General features: G+C 41.7%; 1 protein-coding gene across 1 annotated transcript in view; it reads right to left on the bottom strand.

Annotated features, from left to right (window-relative positions):
- Positions 1 to 15,373, bottom strand: part of jak1 (Janus kinase 1) — a 77,004-nt gene that overhangs the window by 36,935 nt on the left and 24,696 nt on the right. Inside the window, exons 2-6 of the mRNA XM_078407507.1 lie at positions 15,153 to 15,341; positions 12,824 to 12,947; positions 8,041 to 8,197; positions 5,257 to 5,420; positions 306 to 660 (exon numbers count right to left, since the gene is read on the bottom strand). Of these exons, the coding sequence (XP_078263633.1) occupies positions 306 to 660; positions 5,257 to 5,420; positions 8,041 to 8,197; positions 12,824 to 12,947; positions 15,153 to 15,315 (963 nt within the window). The 5' untranslated portion in view covers positions 15,316 to 15,341. The remainder of the gene's footprint in view (positions 1 to 305; positions 661 to 5,256; positions 5,421 to 8,040; positions 8,198 to 12,823; positions 12,948 to 15,152; positions 15,342 to 15,373) is intronic.

The raw sequence follows: 15,373 nt of genomic DNA, 5'->3' as shown, positions 1-15,373 counted from the left end.
TGTAGAAATAAATTTACACATGCAGTGGAAATGGTAGTATAGATTAAATAAAAGCATTGGATTTGATTCCTAGTATGAGCTTTTCTGATTGAAATGGGAGAGGCTGCATTAAAATAAAATTCTTCTCAACTACAAATAGAGGGGAATAAATAGAAACCTATTCCCCATTGCTACTTCAGAACACTTGTCAGAAATTGATATATGTGGACATTAGATAGGCCAGGTCCCTGGGTTGAATATTCTACCAATATGCATGCTGATATGCTCCTACAGCAGCTCCTTACTGTGTGGAAATCACCACTTACCTCTTTCGGTTTACGTCTCCACTTAATTCCCGTACTTCCTGCGATCATCACCTCATGTTCTTTCTCTTTCTGTTCCTTCTCAATGGGCTCATAGTTGATCATCAAACGTTCGTTTTCCGCTGAGATCAACAGGCTTATCGGCTTAAATATTTCCTCTCCAAAATTCTTGGTCAATGATTCCAGGGTGGCCAGATACTTGACTTTGAGGTCATGAGGGGACACGCTACTGTCACACACCGTCTTGTTGTTGAACTCCTTCAGGAAGTTTTTGAAGACATTATTGATACGACACCTGGTCAGAATGTTTCGCTGCCTGATGCTTGAGTTCAGTGTCTCAGGAATGTAATTCTTGTAACTGGAAGAAACCAAATCATTGACACTCTTTACATGAGCATGCTACCTTGTACTTGAATCATCTTTGTGCAATGAAACAATTGTAATCAACTTGGCAACAATGTATTTTGTTTTACATGGACTTTAATGTACATTTCTAATCATTGTTATCCAGAATATGATACTTTAGTTCAACTAATCCATATAAATGAAAGAGGATTTGGTCTTGGCGGGTTGCATTAGCCATGTCATAAAAACATAGAAAATCGGCCATTCAGCTACCATTCAGTATGATTATCCACTGTTGTGCTATTCCTGTCTTTGCTGCACATCCTTTGACCCCTCCAGGATATAGCTAGTTAAGGGCCTTAGGCGATTTTTTAGGCGACTGTCAAAGTCGTAGCAGATCGCCAAAATGTTCTTTTACCGTACGACAATGACCACGACAATGCCGAGTCAGGTCGATACAAGTTACTTTTTTTTTGTGAAACTAGCACCTGGCTAAGAGATTACACCGTCTTCGGAAACATCGTGAAATTCCCACGCTTATCAATGTTTCTCCAGCGTCCTAATTTTCGCTGAAATCACTGATAAGTCTGTAATTACTTGGGAGTTTTGAAATATAACATCTTGCCCGGGTTACCTGAAAACCAAGCTTCACGGTAACAAGGCATAAACTGGATTGACTTCCAGTTTACTAATAGCAGTATTAAGAAATTTAATTTTAAACGTGGTTAAATGGATTTTTGTACGGAGTGTGGGCATTCTTTGAAAATGTACGGGAGATGCATATCTGGCTTCTGATTTATTCACAAAATGCTGGAGTAACTCAGCAGGTCAGGCAGCATCTCGGGAAAGAAGGAATGGGTGACGTTTCGGGTCGAGACCCTTCTTCAGACCCGAAAGGGTCTGAAGAAGGGTCTCGACCCGAAACGTCACCCATTCCTTCTCTCCCGAGATGCTGCCTGACCTGCTGAGTTACTCCAGCATTTTGTGAATAAATCGATTTGTACCAGCATCTGCAGTTATTTTCTTATATCTGGCTTCTGAGTTGCATATCTGGGCTGGGATCTGGCTGATGGCCATAAACATGGCGAAATTCCCACGGTCCAATTCCTGACCGTCAAACTGTCGCCTCCAATCTACCTGTCAAATGTCCTGACGGTAAATAAATTGGTTAAACACAAGTATTTTATGGTAGCTTCAAATGACTTTACTTAATTTAATATTACGTGCTTCTAAATGCATCTGCGACAACCTAGCAAACCTGGGGACAGCATGCGACAGCGCCCGCAACGATACCTGGCGACAAGCCAGCTGTCGCCGAGAAATTTCTATCCGGAAAATTTCCCAGCAACGCGCCAAGATCCGCTACGATTCTTTGAAGACTCCTCACGATCATGCCCGCAACACACTCTGGCGAACTGCCAGTGACAGCCTAGTCGCCGGCAGTCGCCTTAAAATCGCCTAAGTGGGACAGGCCCTTTATATAGCATAGAAATATGTCTGCTTTGTCATCAGCAACTATTTACTATGATCCAATTTACTCTTCCCACAGTCCCAGCAGCTGCCACAAGATTCCACCATTCTCTTACTTGGGGCGATTTAATATACCATTTTTATTTAATATATCTTTAGCACAGGAGAGGAAACCAGAATATCTGGGCAAACCCAGGGAAAACATGTCAGTTCCACGTAGATCAGCTTAGAGATCAGCATTGAACCTGTGGTGTTGGAGCTGTAAGACTGTAGTTCTGCTGAGGCACTTAATGGGCTCTGGCATCTGTTAACCAGTGAGTATTGGAGATTATTGAAATATTACTTGAGCTATTTCAACTATTCAATGCACCCATTTAACAGAAAGTTACCTTGAAAAGCAATAAATACATTCATCCCAACAATACATTTATTCAATACATAAATACAATTATTCTAAAGATATGCAATAGATACATTAATTGGTTGGAGAGTCTAAGTGGCCTAATCCCGGTTCCTGTACATGGGGTTGGATAAAGAAGTGTGTGGAGAGGTATGGAATCCTGCATGGCTACGCATCATTTCAGGTTGTTTATGCAGCAGGACGATGTACCTGGTTGTAGCTTTGGGTACCTGCAAAGTCTGACTGCAGATACAAAGGCAAATGGCGAATTTCAAGAGTGTAGTAACAGTTTAGTTAAATAACCACATCTTAAATGAGGTAGACAATCATCATAAATAAAGTGTTGTTAGTCAACATGACCTAAATGTTGATAATCCAAATAAGAAAAACAACCTTCCAACTCTTATCACCAAAAGTTCATGCTCAGACACATCATGACCTACAGGCCCCAATTTGTGTAATGAGATTCAGGTTTGCCTTAGATTCTTTTGTGTTGGAATCATACATCTTTGCCATGAATTTCGAATTACACCATCGAAACATGACCTTTTGCCCAAATTGTCCATGCTAACCAATATATGCATCTATGTCGATACCATTTGCCTGTCCTTCTAAACCCTTCCGATCCATGTACAAGTCCAAACGTCTGTTAAAAGTTTTGTAAAAAACTGCTTCTACCACCTTGTCTGGCAGCTCCTTCAATCACCCACCATCCTATGTGAAATATTTGCTACTTACATCCCCTTTAAATATTTTCCCTCGCACCTTAAATCTATGCCCTCTTGTTTTAGGTTCCCCCTGCTCTGGGAAAAAGACTGTGGCTGTCTACTCTATTTATGCCCCTTATAATTTTATAAACCTCTATAAGATCATTCCCGTGCCATAGCCATGATCACAATGAATGGCGGTGCTGGCTCGAAGGGCCAAATGGCCGCCTCCTACACCTATTTTCTATGTTTCTATATCATCCTTTAGCCTCCTTTGTTGCAGAACTGTACGCAATATTCCGAGTGTGGCACAACCAAAGATCCTCATTCTGTGTTTGTCAATATTGTTGTCTAAAGAAACAGCAATGCACTCCCATGAAGAACTGAAGTTTGAAATATAATTTGGAACAAGCTTACACCTCAGGATGTGGTGGATAACAGTTTAATGGCTATCTCCCCAAGATACATTATTGATCTTTTTCATATACTCACTCACTCCGGTAACAAATACAAGCAGTCAGGAATAATAGATACAGACAATACTGCCATTGAACCTGTGTGAAAGGGTGTCTCACAGCCAGTATTATAACATTTCTCCATTTCTCCCTTGGGTAGCTCTGAGTTAAAGGAATTGAGTAAAATCACAAGTCATTCATCCTATGTGCAACAAGTATACTCCCTTGCCTTGCATTGCATTTCCTTTCCTTTTCTCCTCTCCCCTACAATCTCTTTAAGTTTAGTTTAGTTTAGAGAAACAGGCCCTTTTGGGCCATCGAGTCAACCAGCGATCTCCGCACATGAACACTATCTTACACACACTAGGAACAATTTACACTTATACCAAGCCAATTAACCTACAAACTGTACGTCTTTGGAGTGTCGGAGGATACCGAAGACCTCAAAGAAAACCCATGCGGTCACGGGGAGAACATACAAACTCCGTACAGACAACACCCGTAGTCAGAATCGAACCCGGGTCTCTGGCACTGGTAGCGCTGTAAGGCTGCGCCCTTTTAGTTTAGTTTAGTTTTCCAATTCAGGTGAAAGTTAATTGACCAGAAATAGTAACCCTATTTCTTTCCCTGTGGATGCTGCCTGCCCTCCTGCATACTCCTCACTTTTGCTGATTTATCCAACCTACACGACAGTTAACCTGGTGGTTTTAAATAGTGAGATTGAATAGCATGTGACACAAGAGAGGTGACAATCAAATAATTTCATATTCCTAATTGTCCTTCAATTTCTCTGTGTAAAAACAGCTAAAGTTGAACTCTAAGTCTACAGGGCATTCGTGCAAGAGGATATGTCAATAGTAATCAAGTTACTAGGAAATTAGAAACAGTTTGTGAGTTTGTAAATAGCTCACAGCCATTGTATTGCAACATCATTTTATCTCTCCCTTTGTGGTTGTGAACACAACGAAAACAGAGACATCGGCCCCTTGACATATGCGGAAGACCAAAAGTATTGTAATTAATTGCTTTGTTGGAAACCTGCTGAGGCCCTGGTGGGTGGTGAATGTGTTGGGAAATCAATGTTCCTTGGTTCTTAGCCTCCCCCCGACCCCAGCCATCAGCTGAGCAGTATTCAACAGAGGAAATCTTGATACACATTGTGAGGCAACCTGTCAACAGCAAAATAAGGTTTTGTGGACAGGAAATGTGTGCGAACGTTGTTCAAATTCCAGGTACCATTTAGGAAGCCAATGCAAAATCGGCAGTCAGATAAATACTTTTGCTCAAAGAATTGTGGCAGGGACAGCAAAGGTTAGAACACACTATATGAATAGATTCAAGATACAGTTACATGTACCTGCAACAAGGGAAAGAATGAAGCATGCAGAGTGAAAATTGTTAAAAGTTCTGGTAAATTACCATTAAAAAAGTGAACATTGAATCTCAGGTTAAATTCCTATTTTAACAATTTTGTCTTTATTCTGAACAATTTCTGCACTGTTTCTCAAATTAATTGTTTCACAGATGATGTAATATAACAAATTACATTCCAAAATTACATTCCAAAATCCCCTCACCTCATTTCCTTGGAGATTTCTTGCAGTGGGATTTTCCGGTTGAGGGCCTGATGTGTCATTGCCAGGACTGCCATTCCCAGACACTCATTCTCTATTTCATGAAATTCATGATCACTTTTAGGATCTCGAACAGGTGCCAGACCTTTAATCAAATCATACTGTCCCTGAAATAAGAGGATAATTGTAAGCTTCAAAAGAAAATGGCATTTTATCAGTCTTAAGTTTTGCCCAGAGAACCATCTCTCTCTCTCTCTCTCTCTCTCTCTCTCTCTCTCTCTCTCTCTCTCTCTCTCTCTCTCTCTCTGAAAGTAGCTTCTACTTTATTACATGCATTGTAGGAAAATAACTGCAGATGCTGGTACAAATCGAAGGTATCACAAAATGCTGGAGTAACTCAGCAGGTCAGGCAGCAACTCAGGAGAGAAGGAATGGGTGATGTTTCGGGTCGAGACCCTTCTTCAGACTGATGATCATTATTACATACATGATCAATATTGAACAACCAAAGCCTACCGATTCCAATGTTCAACAAAGTGCTGCTAAAAAGAAATGCAGGTTGAACTGACACAATAGAGCATGCCGATTTGTCGATATTCTTATTTCATTATCAGGCAACCAAATTGTAGGACAGCAAGGGTCAGAGACGAAGAATTGATTTTTTTTTAAAATTGTAGATACCGAAAATCTGAAACAAAGATAGAAAACAGTGGAAATACACTGCAGGTGAGGCAGCCATTGTGGAAACTGGGTAAGAGAGAGATGCAAGTTAGTCTTCAATCAGCAGGAAGATGACAAGATACCTATGACAAGATGAGTAGAAATGGTGTAATGGGATAGTTATCTGCAGAATATGTTTTGTAGGTCTGCGTAATAAATTGTTATTGATAGAATGATGGGACTTGCCTGGTAGGCTACACTTATGCTTGTCGAATGCTGGAAAACAAAAACTAAGCAACTTAGACATCATCTGTGGAGAGAGAATCAGCTAATGCTTCAAATAAGGGACCCTTCATCAGACTTGAGAAAGAGAAGCAGCAAAACAAGGTGCTGTAAGAACTCAGTGGGTTAGGCAGCATCTGTAATGGAATGGACAGACAACATTTCGGGTTGGGGTTCTTCTTCAGACTCCTTGAAATGCTGTTGAAACCAAGGAACTTCTCTGTTAGAGAACTCTGTTAAGAGTTAAGCTTGTGGAAAATGCGATAAGGTACAATAGATGTGAAATTTGTTGCAGATAGACACAAAATGCTGGAGTAACTCAGCGGGACAGGCAGCATCTCTGGAGAGAAGGAATGGGTGACGTTTTGGGTCGTGACCCTCCTTCAGACTGAGTTTGTTCCAGAGGTGGTTTGGGCATATTGGGCACATTCAGCTTGGCAGTCTTACAATGGAGAGGAAAGGAGAGGAAAAGAGAGAAAGGAAGGCAAGCAGAACTGGTTCTTATTTAGACAGGAAGAAAGAGCATGCAAGAGCATGTTATCTAAAGTTAGAAAATGTGATATTATGTCTGGAAGGTTGCAACGTGTCCAGACTGATGAAGTGGTGCCTTTTTTTGGCGTTTGCATTGAGTCTCATCGTAACTGTGCAGGAGATTGCAGATAAGCTGCTCAGAGTGGGAGCAGGATGGTAAATTAAAACGACAGGTAAGGTTTCATGGTCAGTTTATTGTCACATGTACCAATGAAGGTACAGTGAAATTTGAGTAACTGAAAGCTGAAAGTATTTCCTGCGGACAGCGCACAGATACTTTGCGAAGTGACAATCTGCATTTCATTTCCCCAAGGCAGTGCAGGCCACATTATGAACACTAAATGTTGTACGCTAGAGTGGAAGGAGTGCAAGTGAATCACTGCTTCACCTGGAATGATTGTTAGGGTCCCTGGATGGTAGAAGGGAAAGAGATAAACGGACAGGTATTGCACCTCCTGTGTTCACAAGGAACATTGCCACATGACGGGGAACTGGTCACAGGGCTAAATAGCAACCAGGGACTTGCCAGGGGAACAATCTCTACGGGACACTAGAGGGGGAAGAGAGGGGAACATGTGCAGAGTGATGGAACCTTGTTGGAGCTGGAAAAGTCAGGAATTATCGTGAATAAACAGGGAATTGGAAGATCAATGATTCTATCCATCAAATGAAAGAAGATACCTGCAAATAAATACCCACAGTGTACCAGAAGAACAAAATCAGATTTGTACACATTAACATGACACAATTTGGAATATTATGTGACAATAAATTGGAATATAATGTTAACAATATGAAAAACTATTACTGTGCAGAAAGATTATTGAAGAGTCCAAATCAATAACAAAATATTAATTTGGGAACAGGGGTCCCCTCTTCTATTATAGATGAGGCCCTCACATGTATCTCTTCGGTACCCCGCAGCTCTGCTCTTGCTCCCCCATCCCCCCCCCCCCCCCCAGTATCGCCTGGCCCACAGCCAACAATGAACCATTGTGGGCTCCACCTTTCCTTGATCATCTTACTTTTTTTGCGTTCATTGAATTGTTCTCTGTCTATATCACCATCTATATCTCTAATTTCCTTTTCCCCTGACTCTCAATCTGAAGAAGGGTCTCGACCGAAACGTCACCTATTACTTTTCTCCAGAGATGCTACCTGACCGCTGAGTTACTCCAGCTTTTTGTGTCTATCGTTGGTTTAAACCAGCATCTGCAGTTCCTTCCTACACAAAACATTATATGGTCCCTTTAGGTTTGGAACCTCCTGGATTTGATAAATCCCAAGATCAAAACCATTAACCAAAACTTATACCTGGAAGAATAGGTATTCCAAGGAGTTTGCATCCAAGAGAGGAGTTCCATTTTCTGCATTTTGCGAGTCACGCATGTTTTTCTGCTTTCGTGTAGGAGTATGTCTCCAGACCGGTTGTTCATTTTCATTGGATCCATGCCAGTTCCCAAAGAAGAACCTGAAGAAACAGAGATGGTTTGTTCTGGAAGGTGATCAATGTAGAGCAATGACGTATTGAATGAATGCTGCAGCCACACACAGAATAATGGGCAGAGGTTTATGTGCAGCAGATTGTACCTTGGGCTGTTGACCTTCTATTTTATTCTCCAAATCTCCACCAGCAATCTGCTTTTGTTGTAGTGCCAAAGGAATAACTACACCTGGAGTCTTTTGCCCACCTTGAAGTATCAACAGATATAAATCAACACCTATCCATGTTCTTCAGAGATGCTACCTGACCTTGAGTTACTCCAGCACTGTGCCTTTCTTTGGGGGTAAAACTGCATCTGCAGTTCCTTGTATCCACAAATCAAGTCTTCAGTTTGTTACTAACTGAGGGCACCAATAGTTCTCAGAGGCCTTTACTGAAAGTACAACATTCACATCATTACACAAGATTTTGAAAGGAAATACTGAGTCAAACGGTGTCCCTTTCGCAAGACCATGAATGACTAACTCATAATGGTAAGTATGCTGGCCAACTGTTTTAGCTCATGTATGTTATCACAACATTTTGGGGGGGTGGGAAGGCTCTTTGATCACAAGTCATGAAATAGGTGGATTTGCTCCTATCCTCACTTGGCATGTGTACTTAGCGCACAGAAGACAATCAGAAACCAGGACAAAAATGTGTAGCAATAGGAATCTCTATTCTAGAGACCCACTAGAGTCCTATCTTTCCCACCTTCCTTAGTTATGAGATCCCAGGATTGATCACCTTTATGTCTCAGCTTATCAGCCTCAGCAGTTGACTCAGTCTTCACCTTCCTCAACTGGTTCCAACTGCCATTTTGTTTAACTTGTCTGCTTCCACTTTTCATCCACTTGCCTGTCTTCAAACCCCACCCCTCCTCCACCTACTTATTATCCTTCATCCCCCCTCAGTCCACATTTCAACTACTGGCCTCTGTGTCACTCCCTCCCCTCTCCTCTTTATACTGGCCATCTTTCCTCTCCACCCTTACCCAAAAATGTCGACAATTCCTTTCACTTCACAGATGCTGCTCAACCTGCTGGGTTTCTCTGGCAGTTTGTTTTTTTGCCAAGAGGAGCTAACTCAATTAAGACTGACATAAAACTTGCTGTTTTCCTTATCTGCATGAAGCCTGCCACAATGGTTAGTGCACCTACCAAAAGAATTATCACAATATACAATGTAATACAGTTAAATGTAATCCAACCCAACCAGCAACTTAAACAGTTATATGTATATTAATGGGAGGTCAGCCCAGGAACAACAATCTAAAGCCTGGTATTTTCTGATAAGCAAACTCCACCAAATAGAGTTGCATCCAATTGCTGTTTTCATTCCCAGTTCTTAACAAATCTATATATAGCAATGCCAAATAAACAGAAACCAGCAGAAACAAAAAGATAAAACAGAAATGTTGGGAATATGATAGCAGAATAGCCAACAGTTTTTAAGTACCAACCCTCCCATGTTCAGATAAAACGCTTGCCTGAAGTATCATAACTTGCATATTCTCTGCACTAATTGATTCAAGTGCCTAATTTGAGGAAGGACATTCTTGCTATTGAGGGAGTGCAGTGTAGGTTCACGAGGTTAATTCCCGGACTGGCGGGACTGTCGTATGTTGAAAGAATGGAACAACTGGGCTTGTATTCACTGGAATTTAGAAGGATGAGAGGGGATCTTATAGAAACATATTAAATTATTAAGGGATTGGACACGCTAGATACAACTGTTAGATACATGCTTCACAAGTCACTTTGTTGCCAAAGCACTGATCCAATGATACCACTTAGTGGGTAGGAAAAAAAACTGCAGATGCTGGTTTAAAATTGAAGGTGGAAACAAAATGCTGGAGTAACTCAGTGGGTCAGGCAGCATCTCGGGAGAGAAGTAATGGGTGACGTTTGACTGATGTCAGGAGAGGGGGCGGGACAGAGATAGGATGTAGTCGGAGACAGGAAGAATGGTGGAAGGACTGGGAAGGGGAAGAGGATAGGGGAAGCAGGGACTACCTGAAGTGGGAGAAGCCAATGTTCATACCGCTGGGGTGTAAACTGCCCAAGCGAAATATGAGGTGCTGTTCCTCCAATTTATGCTGGGCCTCACTCTGACAATGGAGGAGGCCCAGGCCAGAAAGGTCAGATTGGGAATGGGAGGGGGAGTTGAAGGGCTGAGCCACCAGGGGATCAGGTTGGTTGATCTTGGTGGGTAGCCCAGCAATGGTCATCCTTCCAGCTGAACCTATCATCTTCATTTCACTCGAACCATGATACGGAGATAGCAAGAAGAGCAGAAACCTCCGTGTGATGGACTTACACTCAGGATTATCTCATCTTGCCCATCTATTATATTAAAACAGAATTAGTGAAGGTCTAGGAGCAGCTCCTTACATGCATGCGATGCCTGATCCATGCGAAAAAAGGAGTGAAAATGTACACTGCTGGAGCTGCTGCCTCACATTGCCAGAGACCAGGGTTCGATGTTGGCCTCGGGTGGTGTCTCTGTAGAGTTTCCACAGAAATGGATGTGAAAGTGGACTAACATAGAACTAGTGTAAATGGGTGATAGATGGACCAAAGATAGGTGGGCCAAAGAGCCTGTTTCCATCAAAAATACTAATTAGCATCAACTGACCTTAACTTCACAATATTAAAGTAGCTATGTGAAAAATTGCTATACTTTTTTTAAAATTATGTAACATGCGTGTACTGCTCACACATTTAAGATAAATGTCACTACCTGCTTATTCAAAAATAATGCATTTCACAAATAAAATTTGTTATTTGTTCTTTGCAGCAACATATCGGAAAGATTATCTTTTTTTTTGCCAACTACACTCACCAAAGATTCCACCCAAGAACAGCATCAGCTTTTGTTATGTTTCTTTAACTGCACAAATATCAGTTCCTCATCTCAATCTGTAGTTGATATCCCACCTTGCACGTATAGAAAGATCTGATCGCACTTCTCAATGAATATCATACACATTCCCCCAAAGCATGCAGAAATGGTATTAATCACCTTGCAATGCAGGTGCCCTGACAAACTGGACCACATGTTTGCAAGAAGGACTAACTTGTAGTTGTGCTTAGGAATCCAGATGTGAACAAAGCCCTGGACCTGTTCTATTTAGAGGAATCATCAATTACATGAGGGTTCGCTAGGGATTCAACAGGATAAATTGGTATATCCTCTAAATGGTTTAATATTGTCCAAGAATCACTTCATAAACAAGACTTTAGCAGATGCTCAGTAGGTGAGGAAAGACCAAAGAAGAACTAACTTTGTGCAACTGTGATGGCCACATGCATTGTTGCATCCAACTCTCCTTCTAACGTTTCTACAGTTCTTTCTTATGGCATGACTGAGGTTTCTGAATCTTCTTCCCTTCATAACTCTGGGCTCCAAATCTGCAACTCTAATGACAGGCTGACAGGCTTCCATGTCAAATACAATTCATCTCTTCCTTATTGATTTATGGAAGTAAAGCATTATTTCACTTCTGATTACTAGTCTACCACTCCTTGTGGAATGCATTGCTAATTGGCATAAAGGACCAGCTTGGCCTCAGTGCATCATGGTCAATGGAGTATTTTACTGAGAGTGGCATTGAGATGTTCTGATGATGAAGTCAGTGGGCATCAAGAGGAAAATACTGCAGTGAATGGAGTTGCACTTCGCATGAGGGAAAATAGTGGTGATTGGTGAAAGTCAATCATCCCATACCCCATCCATCACATACGTGTCAGGAGTGTGACAGACACTCTCCACGTACCTGGATGAGGAGAGCTACATTATTCAAGAAGCCTGATGCCATTAAGCACAAAGCTGCCTGCATAACTGGTGGTCCATCAACCATCCGGAACATTCATTATCTCTACATTCAGTGTACAGCAGCAGAGTGTACCAGCTACAAAATGTAGTCCAGTTAATGCCTTGGTTCCTCTTCACCATATAAAATTCTTATTCAACGTTAATTTTTAAAACATTTCTTCAACATCACTTGGCCTGAAACCTTGAACTCCATTCCCAACAGCATTGTAGGAGTACCAAACAAACTGCTGGAGGTACTCAGTGCTCAGGCAGCATCTATGGATGGTCAACGCTTTGAGTTAAGGCCCTGCATCAGCAGCTTCTCCCTGTCGCCACAGATGCTGTCTGACCCACTGGGTTCTTAAGTTCTAGGAGCAGAGTTAGGCCATTTGGCCCATCAAGTCTACTCCACCAAGTCTACTCAATCATGGCTGATCTACCTTTCTCTTTTAACCTTTTCAGTCACAACTTGGGTTTTTTTTCAATACAGCTTACAGCATCACCAGTCTCTTCTGTCTCCACGCTAAGAGTACCTCAGCAGTTGAAGGTAGCAACTCATTACTCAAGTACAATTAGAGATGGGAATAAAAGTTTTCCTTAGCAGAAGTGCCCTGAACATGAGAAATGAATAAATAAAATAAGCTTGCCCTGTAAAATGATAAAAGAGCAGAGTTTCAGAAAAACAACAACACTAGAGGAGAAAAAACCCCATATTGCCATGGAAAATTAATGGAATGTGTGTACCATAGGATATTGCTTATGCAAAAGCAACATTTTCAAAAAATAATCAAATCCTACCTCATCCGATAATGTAATATCAAGGCTGTTTGCTCATCAACTTTGAAGATGTGATTTGGAGAAAACCAGAGTTTCTTATTTGCGTCAAACAATGCAAAGAGATTCTGGCATAATGGAGAAATACCTGGCAAAAGAAAGAGTCAACACTTTACCTTAAACATGAAATGAAACTGGGCACATAGTGTCACATTACTTGCAAAATTCAAATAAAATAAATTTCTCACTAATATAAAAATGAAGTGTAATAAAGACTATTTAGCCCACCATGCCTGGTACCTTTCATCAACCCAGCAAAACAAGGTAAATCATTTTTTAAATCCCTTCTATTGAAGGCCTTTTGTAGAATTTTAAACACTCATAACTGTCAGATTCTCGTAAAATGAATGCAGTAAATGTGTGAGATCATAAGGCACACGACATGGTGACTGGCACATTTTCCATGACTATATTTGCCTCAAATATCCTGGAGTTCATTCCAGGTACTCACCATCATCTTATTAAGGGCAATTTGAGATGGCAATAAATCACCATGCCAGTTGTGCCCACAACCTAAAATTATTGTTACTCTGAAAGATTGACTTTATTCCCATTTTTCCTTCAGTTTTTATGTTCAGATCGTCGTCTGCCCCGAATTATGATCTTTTATCTAAATTAGGAACATGAAGGTCTCCACAAATCTTCAGCTCGCATGTGCAGCAATGGGAAACTGGGCAGACAGTAGATTCAATTTGTCTATGCTGCTTGGTAAGGCAAGAAGCAAATTTGTAATTTTAACACCATTAACACTGGTGGAGATGTAATTAGTAACTCAGCATGTGGCACTCAGGTACAGAGCCTTGTGCCTTTTAGCATGGCCCAGCCTGGTCCAGGTCAAACTCTGCTAACACTTTGTAAAACTTTTGATTTCAAATTCACAGAAAATGGAGGAATGTACAATTTATGCTCAAAAGCATTGCCAGTCTATAAATTACTAGACGACCCGTGGACCTGTTGGGTTCCCGTTGTTACTAAAGGTTCTTTAGATAGATATTACAAATGTAATTATTTCCAGACTCCCCGTCCCCCAGAAACAGTCAGACCACCCACATCCCCCTCCCCTGAAATGCACAGCAAGATCCCAGTTTATACTTAAATAACCCTTGCATTTGAACCACAACCCCAATCGGCTCCAAACCCCTCCTGCATTGGTCTGGCACCCTCCCCGTCCCCCAGAAACAGTCAGACCACCCACATCCCCCTCCCCTGCAATGCACAGCAAGATCCCACTCAGATTATACTCAAATAACCCTTGCATTTGAACCACAACCCCAATCGGCTCCAAACCCCTCCTGCATTGGTCTGGCACCCTCCCCTCCCCCACTCCAAATGCGCACAGCAAGATCCTAGAGTATATCCGAGGCTATGGCGGCCGGGGAGTCTCCCACGGGGCCGGGCGAGGAGGGAGAGGGAAGGGGGAGCCACTCACCCCGGCCCCGGGTGGCCATCGCGACGGCCAGCAGCAGGAGAGCAGCCACAAGGCGCTGCCCCATATTCGTCCTGCCGGCGGCCATCTTTTTTGACCTTCTCTCTGCCGCTGCGCAGCACCACGAGAGGAAGTTCAGGTGCTGGGCACACCGGGACGGTTACCCGTTAGGTTCCCATTGTGCCGCCGAATACGGAAATATTAGATTAAAATGGCGATCTCATCTTGTATGTTCCCGAAATGCAGACAAAACGGTACCTGAGAGCGCAACAATTTGAACGAAACTTGATACTGCACACCGCAGGCGAATGGTACGGTGGCCCTAAAATTGTTGCATTATCGTGTACCGTTTTGGCTGTATTTTGGGAACATACGTACATACATAACTGGAAATATGGTGGCATCATCGCCCACAATCATGTTACATGATGTTACATGATCACACAAACAGTACCTAGAAATGTTGAAACTGGAACAACAATTCTAACACTGCCCGTTTCTGTTGAAAAGGAAAGCGACACATTTTGAGAGTTGCTGACGTGGCTATTCCTTTTCCAACTCAGCAAAAGATTATCTCAAAAAGGTTGTTTGTTAAATCAGTCACAAGTGGATCTGTAGGACTAGTTTGATTTCTTCGGGAGTGAAAAGGAATATTGCAGTTTTATCTGTTCATAATTATCTCATTTAAGATCTGAAGGTTTTCTCAATACTCCCAGCAGATCACACAGGAAATGTGTGCGGAGTTGGTGATGCATAAAACATCATTGCTATGGGAGTGAACCAAGAGAATAACTTTTACTTTCTTACGTTCATGTGAACTTGGAATGAAACTTATTCCAAAAAAAAAAGTATTTAAAATAGTCTTACCACATTTCTTGGCAACGTCAGTGCACATCTCTTCAGCAATATGTTCACCATCAGGCCATTTGATGGTTGAATTAGTTACATACATGAACACTTCCATGCCTTTAGTGGGAATTGCCATCTGCGACTGCAAAATATGTGACCTTCTTTTCAAGCAAAAGTCCATGGCACAAGTCTATTTTCATTTAGATCCTGTACATAAAAAAAAGTATGTAAATGTTATT

The sequence above is a fragment of the Rhinoraja longicauda genome, chromosome 11 (assembly GCF_053455715.1).
Source record: "Rhinoraja longicauda isolate Sanriku21f chromosome 11, sRhiLon1.1, whole genome shotgun sequence".
Classification (NCBI taxonomy): Eukaryota; Metazoa; Chordata; class Chondrichthyes; order Rajiformes; family Arhynchobatidae; genus Rhinoraja; species Rhinoraja longicauda.
Note: the sequence above shows the minus strand (reverse complement) of the source record. Positions and strands in the feature narration are given on the sequence as shown.